Source organism: Eucyclogobius newberryi, unplaced genomic scaffold (genome assembly GCF_026437365.1).
Source record: "Eucyclogobius newberryi isolate DKJ021-1_F unplaced genomic scaffold, fEucNew1.0.hap1 SCAF_14, whole genome shotgun sequence".
Taxonomy (NCBI): domain Eukaryota; kingdom Metazoa; phylum Chordata; class Actinopteri; order Gobiiformes; family Gobiidae; genus Eucyclogobius; species Eucyclogobius newberryi.
The window spans coordinates 2572164-2582163 of record NW_027315768.1 but is presented as its reverse complement, the minus strand read 5'-3'; the positions used below and the strand labels follow the sequence as shown (position 1 = coordinate 2582163).

Genomic DNA, 10000 nt, shown 5'->3' with positions numbered 1-10000 from the left:
TTGTTTGCATGGAATGGAATGTCAGTGTAATCCCTCATTCGTCCAGGTGTGTTCCATAGTAGAAAAAGCTTCAGTTGTAGTCATCTGGGCTCAGTTTGAAAAAATAGACGTTTCGACTCTCATCCAAGAGTCATTGTCAATAAAAGAATTTAGGTCGAGAACTCCGATATTAATACTGTTCTGTGGTAAGACCCGCCCATTGGGAGGAGCCTTCCTGAAGTAGAAAGAGTTGTTTGTTTCAACAGAAACTCCCCCTTGTATCTACCGAGCCTATTCAGAATCTTAATGGGCTGTTAAAACCTCTTTGTCTTTGTGAGACCCTGGCTCGACCACCCTGAGTACCTGATTAGCATCTGAATGTCCTTTACCTTTCCAGGGGTTCAGAATCCCATTATAAATAACAGGAAGATGAAACCTAAGCCCTCCATTTCTGTTTAAAGAAGGTCTTTCTTTTTTAACAAAAATAGCTTCCTTGACTCCTCTTTCAAACCATCTTTTCTCCTGCTTAAAACCTTCACCTCACCGTCTTCAAACGAGTGATTAGAGGCTTCAAGATGGAGATGCACGGCACTCTGAGGTCCTGAACTAGTATTTCTTCTGTGCTGATAGAGCCTCTTGTGTAGAGGCTGTTTTGTCTCACCTATGTAACGTTCTTTACAACTTTCTTCACTGCATTGGATCGAATAAACTACATTGCTCTGTTTTTGAGTCGGCAACTTGTCCTTAGGATGAACCAGTTTTTGTCTTAAAGTGTTTCCTGGTTTAAAATAAACAGGGACTTCGTGTTGTCTAAAAATTCTCTGCAGTTTTTCCGACAGGCCAGACACATAAGGGATAGAAACACCCTTCCTTCTATGTTCAGTTTCCCTTTTGTCCTGCTTTTTGGTTCTCTTCACTCTGTTGAGAGCCCAAGCGGGGTAACCACAGGCTGAGAGGGCATTTCGGACATGTTTTTCCTCTTTCCTCTTGCCCTCTGAGCTGGTGGGCACACCTTGAGCTCTGTGTTGTAAGGTTCTGATCACACCCAGCTTATGCTGTAGTGGGTGGTTGGAACCAAAGAGCAGATACTGGTCCGTGTGTGTAGGTTTCCTATATACTTCTATTTGGAGTTTCCCGTCCTCTCCTCTGATCGTGGAACAATCAAGAAAGGCCAAGCGATTCTCCTTAGCGTCTTCTCTTGTAAACCTGATATGTGGGTCCACCGCATTGATGTGATCAGAGAAGGTTTCCAGCTCTTGTTTCTTAATTGTTACAAAAGTATCATCGACATAGCGGAGCCACAGTTTTGGAGCTATGCCTGAGAATGAGGACAGTGCCTTCTTCTCAAAGTGCTCCATGTACAGGTTGGCCACTATGGGAGAGACGGGCGAGCCCATGGCACAGCCATGAATCTGTCTGTAAAATTGTCCCCGGAATTGAAAGTAAGTGGTGTTCAGACAGATGTCCAACAGTTTACATATGTGTTCAGTTTGGTCCTTTCCTGTAGGGTGGTGTCTTCCTGCAGTCTGATCCTCACTGCTGCTACTGCATCAGTGGTCGGGATGCAGGTGAACAGGGACACCACATCATATGAAACCATGAGGTCATTTAACAACTATATTGGCTCCGCTTGTGGGGAATTCGGAACATCATGTGGAAAACACGCACAACTTTGTGGATAAAGTGAAACATCTCCAACTGGACCCAGATGACCTCATGGTTTCATATGATGTGGTCTTACCACAGAACAGTATTAATATCGGAGTTCTCGACCTAAATTCTGTTATTGACAATGACTCTTGGATGAGAGTCGAAACGTCTATTTTTTCAAACTGAGTCCAGATGAAACAACTGAAGCTTTTTCTACTATGGAATGGAATAGAATTCTCTTGTCTGTAAATGGACACTGGCACGTACCTCGTAGTAGTAGTGGAAGGCCTGGGACTTGTCTCCCTCACAGTGGTAGAGTTGGCCCAGTTGGGCCAGGGCCTTGGCGTCAGTGGGCACCACACTGAGCACCTGCATGAGCCAGTCCATGGCCTGAGGACGCTCCTCCACCAGCTCAAAGCTCACACACACACACGCCTAAGGAAAATACTGACTCCTGTGAAAAGTCATTCATTTGAATACGTTCAAATGATCTCAAAAAAGAGACATTCTACTAGAAGCACTTGTGGAGGTGGGATAGTACCAGGGGTGTGATCAGTCCAGTCCCAGTTCACAGGAAGTACAAGGGTCAACAGCAGGCAGTAAATGTCCTTCCACTCGAGACAGAGTTACAGAGGAGCTGAGGAGGGCGCTGGCTTCACCTCTCACCCATGACATACATGACACAGCATTGAGAGTCTTTTGGGCAGGCGCACCAGTTAATTCCATTCTCCTCATCAGAGACATAACTGTCCTTTTCCGGGTCTTGACGGGATGTAAAGTGAGCCAGCGCATAGTGGTGCCTGGTAAACATCTGGCTAAACTCCAAGATCCAGGATTTAGCCTGCTCCTGAAAGCTGGAGTTAAAAATGTTTCCTCTGCTGCTCATAAACATGAAACTATTTGACTTTATTTTAAATGGTTCTTTTCTCTGCATGCTAACATGTTTAGTAGAGTACCTTGTAATCCCAATGTGTTCGCTCTTCAAGGCAACTGCTGTTGTAATTTTGGGCGTTAGAAAAATAAATTGAATTTGTTTTATGCAAATATAACCACGGGACATTATCTCCATCGATAGAGTTTTAGTATTATGTCAATTTTTGCACAATCTTGGTTTTATACAATCTCTGAATTTGTATGAATACAACCAGAATACTTGTGCGGCTTCTTGTCCCGTTAGGTTGATGAATGCAACGATAGAATATCTCATCAAATCCTAGAATCAAGTCTAGATTAGATTTCCTTTTGAGACACTACATTTATTTGTCAAATAATAACTTTTGTATACCGTATAGTTGCCAGGTAGAGTTATTACCTGTAAGTGAGTCCAATCTGCTGCACATGTGCATCCGGTAAAGATTGAAAGCTGGGTATGACTTTTAGCTAAATTTTAATCATAATTGCGTTAATTAAAGGAATAATAGAGTATTTTTGGCGAGCAATTGAGTCGTTTCCTCGTGGCGTGGAGAGCCGAGTAGTTCTTCCACATGTCAATTATTCCCTGCGTGCTACTGCACACCTGCAGCCTGGTTCCCATAGCAGCACGTTTCCCTGGCTACACATGTGTGGTTGATATGCCGGTGTGTGTTTAGTGAGTTCCTTCAGTTACTAAAATGACACAGAGAAAGACTGTGTTCCAGCTCAGAAGAGACGGAAATCTGAGGAGACAAAAGACGATGCGATCAGCAGCGGAGCTGTTGGTGCTCACGCACGAGGTTTGATGGGAGAACCTCCTGTTCTTTGTTCTTGGGAAGAACAGGAGGAGGGGGGGTGCACATTTAAAAACAAGGGACTAACAGTCGCTTGAGTTCTCAAATCGGCGAAGATTGAGTGAAATGAGCAGTCAAAGTTGTCATATGCATTCAAATAATAATAAAGTGTATTTAAAGGATACAGAGAGGCAAGCTGGAACATGACCTGTGGACAGTTCCTCAGAATGGCGTGCAGCTTGTGAAAGCAGTCCAGGGCCTCGTCCAGTCGACTCAGCCTCTTATAGGTCAGACCTACATGTGACAGGTCAGTTAAAAAGACTTTAAGACATGAGCTTAATATGACAGATTATGGAACCAAACAAATAATGACAAAGACACATTAGATGTGTCTTTGAAAAAGAGAAATAAAAGAGACATTTTCTCTTTTATATTTCTTTCAAAAACAGTGATTATTCCATAGAATTATGAAGGTGTTTCAGATGCTTTTATTGTAAAACTATTTGGCCTCGTGGCACCATTTTCTCATCTCCATGGAAATTCCATACTGAGGTACATTTCAGGCATAGCAAAAATATCGCCATGGAGACAAATGGCAGATCCACTACATGTTACATAGTGAACACAAGTCAATTTTACCATTTTCAAGCAATCATCTGTACTTTCTGCGCTGCTACATTTTGAAGGAGATTGAAATGCATTTTGTACTGTATATAATAGTATATAATAGTATATAATACTAACAGACAATTCTAGTGTAAAATGGGAGAGAGAAGTGCAACCACACATGCAAAGCCCTTATCCACTAGAACAGATTTCAAACTTGAATTTGAAAAGGATCAATAACCAATACTGATTTACAATATGATAATGATAATGAAAATAACTCTTTTCTTACAATAGAATGGCAATTCCAACAAAAAAGGTACCATGCTAATTTAAACTAGTTTGGATACAGAACTAGATCATTTTGAATCTACTGAGGAATGGCCATAGTCAAATGGCAATTACTTTACTTTGAAAACCCTAGTTCAGTGTTGTAGGATCAAGTTTTAGCATTGTACTTTTACTCAAGTAAATAAGTAAAGAAATGGAGTACAACCTCTACTGCCAATGCTAACTCTTACACTCCTTCATCGTTCCTCTCTTCCGCTCTTCTATAACACATCCATCTTGAACTTTTAATCTGACTTCTCCAATTTATCCAACTTTTAATCTGACTTCTCGGACACAGTTACACCTGGAGTACGCCTGGAGTCCGCCTGGAGTACACATACCCAGGTTGTAGAGCGCCTCAGTACAGGAGGAGTCGTTCCGCAGAGCTTCCTTGTAGAACTCTGCGGCCTTCTCGTAGTCCTGCTGTTGGAACACAGTATTGCCCTTGTTGATGAGAGCAGCCGGGTTGTAGCGGTCCGCGGTCATGGCCAGGTCAGCGTAGCGGTCAGCCTGCTCAAAGTCCTTTTCCTGTAGGCAAACTACAGATTTACAAAGACGTTTTGGCCATGGCAACCCAATAACTGAAGTCCTGATGCAGCAGCCTTGTTCTGACGGTAGGTTCTCCCCAACAACTCATCCAAACTAATAGAGCACTTCTTTTTATAAACAGTTAATTTTTTGCTTTTTTATCCGTTTTTGTCTTCCAAACATTTTTGTTTTGACTTTTATTTAAAGTAAACCAAGGATTTTTAGAACATTTTGACAGTTTTAATGACATATGTGACGCCAGCGACATGTCCGGGAGAAGAACAGACTCTTGTGAACGCTGAGGAAATATCAACAAGATATTCATGAGCTACAAACACGGATATTTGTTGTAGAATCTGAAAAAGGACTTGAGATACAATTCCAGTGTCATCCAATGGTAAGAAGTCCACATTTTATACAAGAAAAACAGCTACTTTCAACCTAAACCGCAGTGACTCTGTGTCATCCCCAAAACTGTCTAAAGACCAGAAAGACCAGGATGTTTCTTGGATCAAACTTGGTGCAAAGCCTAAACGATACAAATATAATGTAAAGTCACCTAAAATACAGCCCACAAACAGATTTTTGCCACTTTCAGAGACGGAATTAAATGAACAGAGGAAAAATGTAATACATGACGCAGACAGAGGGAGGATCTGTGCCAAGCGTCAAGGTCACACAGATTGTCCTGATTGGAGACGTGACGCATGAAAAGATAAACACACATTCTTTTCCCAGCGCCACAGTGAGTGAGAGAACGTCAGTCCTTCCAAATGTCTTGTCTAAACATGGAGGAGTTAAACAGCTGATTGTGCTTGTGGTGCAGTCGACATGCAGCGAGAACAGACTGAAGTTTTGAAAAGAGACTTCCAAAAGAAGTCCACGTGCGGATGAAATGGAAATCAAAACATTCAGAAGTGGAACTGTTCTAAACATCGACAGTTTATTCGGCTGCTTCAGCTGAACACATGGCTGTCCAAAGAGTGTGCACCTAAAGGACTGCACTCCATTGAGGTGGAGCGAGGGTGCAGAGGTGGAGTGAGGGTGCAGAGGTGGAGTGAGGCATTGGACTGGGCCTGGACTGGGCCTGGACAGGGTCCTGAGCAGATAGTTAGAGAAGAGAGGAATGAGAGAAGAATTCCTGCTCCATCAGCCAGAGCCAATGTTTCAACATCAACAGCACCACAACCACAGCCTCCACCAAAGGATTCATTAGCAGCCACTCCACCACCACCACCACCACCAGAAAAGGATTCAGCTCCAGCTGCTCCACAATCACCTCCACCGCCTCCAGCAGTAAGTAATAGTAATAGTAGTAATAAGTATACTCCCTGAAGGAGCCTTCAAGAGATTTTACACTGACAGCACCAGAAGCACAGGAAGAGCAAAGGACGCCAAATCAATCACCTGTAAACACATCTCTACAGAAGACTACATCACAGCCACAGAAACAGCCGTGAGGAACAACAAAATTACAGAATGGGAGGCTGCAGACCTGAGGCTACGAGTCACAGCTGAAGTGAAGAGTGCCAAACCGCCTCCTTCAAACATTACATCTGAAGAGAGGAAAGAACTCTCAGCACTACAAAAAGATCTCAGCATTAACATTCTGCCGGACAAGGGACGCTGCACTGTGATACTCAACACACTGATTATGAAGCCACAGTCCACAGCCTCCTGGAGGACATGCTTGAAAAAAGACAAGGTGAAGTGTCTTGCCTAAGGACACAATGACATTTGCTCTAGCGCCCCACTGTGGCACCTTGTGTTCCAGCGGCCTCCCATTCAAGTACTGACCAGGCCCCGCCCTGTTTAACTCCAGAGAGCTGACGGGATCAGGCATGAACCAGCAGGGACCATCAAAGTATCTATACATACTGTAATTCTGTATAAAATATACTGAGCAGTGCAGTACTAATGCGACAGCAAAAAGGGGGATAGTAGTATAATGGGTAGTACCTGAAAACTTCAAAACTACGAAAACTATGAATTTCAACAAAGTGTAGGTGTCTGTTTTAGGCTACCATGAAGGCTACCATGAAGGCTACCACGAAGGCTACCATGAAGGCTACCATGAAGGCTACCATGAAGGCTACACAGAAGGCTACCATGAAGGCTACCGTGAAGGCTACACAGAAGGCTACACAGAAGGGTACCATGAAGGCTACACAGAAGGCTAGCATGAAGGCTACCATGAAGGCTACCATGAAGGCTACCATGAAGGCTACCATGAAGACTGCCATGAAGGCTACACAGAAGGCTACCATGAAGGCTACCATGAAGGCTACCATGAAGGCTACCATGAAGACTGCCATGAAGGCTACCATGAAGGCTACCATGAAGGCTACACAAAAGGATACCATGAAGGCTACACAAAAGGCTACCATGAAGGCTACCATGAAGGCTACCATGAAGACTGCCATGAAGGCTACACAGAAGGCTACCATGAAGGCTACCATGAAGGCTACCATGAAGGCTACCATGAAGACTGCCATGAAGGCTACCATGAAGGCTACCATGAAGGCTACACAAAAGGATACCATGAAGGCTACACAAAAGGCTACCATGAAGGCTACCATGAAGGCTACCATGAAGGCTACCATGAAGGCTGGATATTTGTCATGTATGTGTTCTTCTAATAGGAGTATCACGACTTACCAGGAAGTAGAGGCAGGAGAGGTTGGTGGCCGCGGCGCTCTTCACACGACTGTCCTTCTTCTCAAACGTTTTAAGAGTCTCCACCGCCTGAAAATCAAAGCACAGACTTCAGTGTCATTAGTCTGCACTGAGAGACCTTCACCACTAGGGGCAGGAATCACTACGCACAAAACGCTTGCATAAACGATGAATTTCAAAGAACATTCACTGAAGCCATAATTGAGCTACACAGAATGAAGTAGACTTACACTGGAGGGTCAGTCATGGAGATATTAGATAAGACTAGATTCTGTTACAGACAAATGTAAATATGACACTGACGACACAGAGTCACACGTGTAAATACACATGACTGAGGTTCTTCCATCTTAGAAGGTACACTATAACCTTTCAGGTGTCCTGCTTGTCTCCATGGAGATGTTATTGCTGTCCATGGAAGGTTCCAGAGTGTGGAATTAACGTCTCCAAGAAGACAAGCTGCTGATGCTACGCTATGCTAAGTATTTGTCATTGAGTAAACGTTAAGAGAAGCTGAATGGTGCCTCAGTGAGCCAAGCAGGTGTCCAACCCTCCAGAGAAGTCCCACTGGAGGAACCTCTTAGAACCACAGGGACCACACTTAGGGGATGTTTTAGCTCCTGGGACGAGCACACTTCAGACATTATCTTGTTTTATTCATTTTCTGACTGAGACGAACTGTTTTGATGCAAAAGAAAAATAAATTGAACACAAAAATACCAATCTTAACTGCACAATTGTATTTTATTGTTAATTTCATTGTTTGTTTGAGCCTTTCGAAAAATTACATTTGTATCTGAACTTAATTGAATATTTAAATGTGCTAAAGTCAGTTGGAGCCACTGGTTCCTCTGGCTGAACAGGGAGGGTGGTTCCTCTGACTGAACAGGGACTGGGTGGTTCCTCTGACTGAACAGGGACTGGGTGGTTCCTCTGGCTGAACAGGGACTGGGTGGTTCCTCTGACTGAACAGGGACTGGGTGGTTCCTCTGACTGAACAGGGACTGGGTGGTTCCTCTGACTGAACAGGGACTGGGTGGTTCCTCTGGCTGAACAGGGACTGGGTGGTTCCTCTGACTGAACAGGGACTGGGTGGTTCCTCTGACTGAACAGGGACTGGGTGGTTCCTCTGACTGAACAGGGACTGGGTGGTTCCTCTGGCTGAACAGGGACTGGGTGGTTCCTCTGACTGAACAGGGACTGGGTGGTTCCTCTGGCTGAACAGGGACTGGGTGGTTCCTCTGGCTGAACAGGGACTGGGTGGTTCCTCTGACTGAACAGGGACTGGGTGGTTCCTCTGGCTGAACAGGGACTGGGTGGTTCCTCTGACTGAACAGGGACTGGGCATAATAGGGACTGAAATAGACTGACTATAACTGATGGTCTATGGACCACAGGAAACACAAAAGGCAGAACTACCACTGAACAAAGCAGGTTAACATACATCCACCTTAGGCACGCAAGGGAGGACATGAGAGGACATGAGAGGACATGAGAGGACATGAGAGGACATGAGAGGACATGAGAGGACATGAGAGGGCATGAGAGGGCATGAGAGGGCATGAGAGGGCATGAGAGGGCATGAGAGGACATGAGAGGACATGAGAGGACATGAGAGGACATGAGACGTGTGAGGAGCACACAAATACAATATGTCTCCTTTGAGTGAACATTATACAACTGAAGCTTTTTCTACTATTATACAACTTGAAACATCCGGCGCCTTCTGCGGCCACATAACGGGTCAGTGTGGTGGACAGTGTGGTGGACAGTGTGGTGGACAGTGTGGTGGTCAGTGTGGTGGACAGTGTGGTGGACAGTGTGGTGGACAGTGTGGTGGTCAGTGTGTTGGACAGTGTGGTGGTCAGTGTGTTGGACAGTGTGGTGGACAGTGTGGTGGACAGTGTGATGGACAGTGTGGTGGTCAGTGTGGTGGTCAGTGTGGTGGACAGTGTGGTGGACAGTGTGGTGGACAGTGTGGTGGACAGTGTGGTGGACACAGTGTGGTGGACAGTGTGGTGGACAGTGTGGTGGACAGTGTGGTGGACACAGTGTGGTGGACAGTGTGGTGGACACAGTGTGGTGGACAGTGTGGTGGACAGTGTGGTGGACAGTGGTGGTGAAGGAGAGATGAGAGGGGCAGGAGCACGCTGACCTTACTGAAGTCCTTCTGTCGGAGATAAGTGATGGCCTTGTTGATCTCCAGGTCATTGGCCAGTTCCACGTACTGAGAGTTCTTCACCATCTCCACACACCTGAGCACAGGACCACATGGTGGGACCACACAGAGGGACCACACAGTGGGACCACACGGAGGGACCACACAGAGGGACCACACAGTGGGACCACACAGAGGGACCACACGGAGGGACCACACAGAGGGACCACACAGTGGGACCACACAGTGGGACCACACAGAGGGACCACACAGAGGGACGTGTTAGCTCATAGTAGATGTCAGACGTGCAGATCACTCGGTGTCACATTGGACTGTTACTAAAACTACGTCAGCCTTGGGCAGTTTC

General features: G+C 45.2%; 1 protein-coding gene across 1 annotated transcript in view; it reads right to left on the bottom strand.

The window, feature by feature from the left end:
• ift88 (intraflagellar transport 88 homolog) overlaps positions 1-10000 on the bottom strand; it is a 50235-nt gene that overhangs the window by 15578 nt on the left and 24657 nt on the right. Inside the window, exons 13-17 of the mRNA XM_072444169.1 lie at positions 9631-9730; positions 7458-7544; positions 4613-4799; positions 3521-3629; positions 1897-2047 (exon numbers count right to left, since the gene is read on the bottom strand). Coding sequence (XP_072300270.1) covers positions 1897-2047; positions 3521-3629; positions 4613-4799; positions 7458-7544; positions 9631-9730 — 634 coding nt within the window. The remainder of the gene's footprint in view (positions 1-1896; positions 2048-3520; positions 3630-4612; positions 4800-7457; positions 7545-9630; positions 9731-10000) is intronic.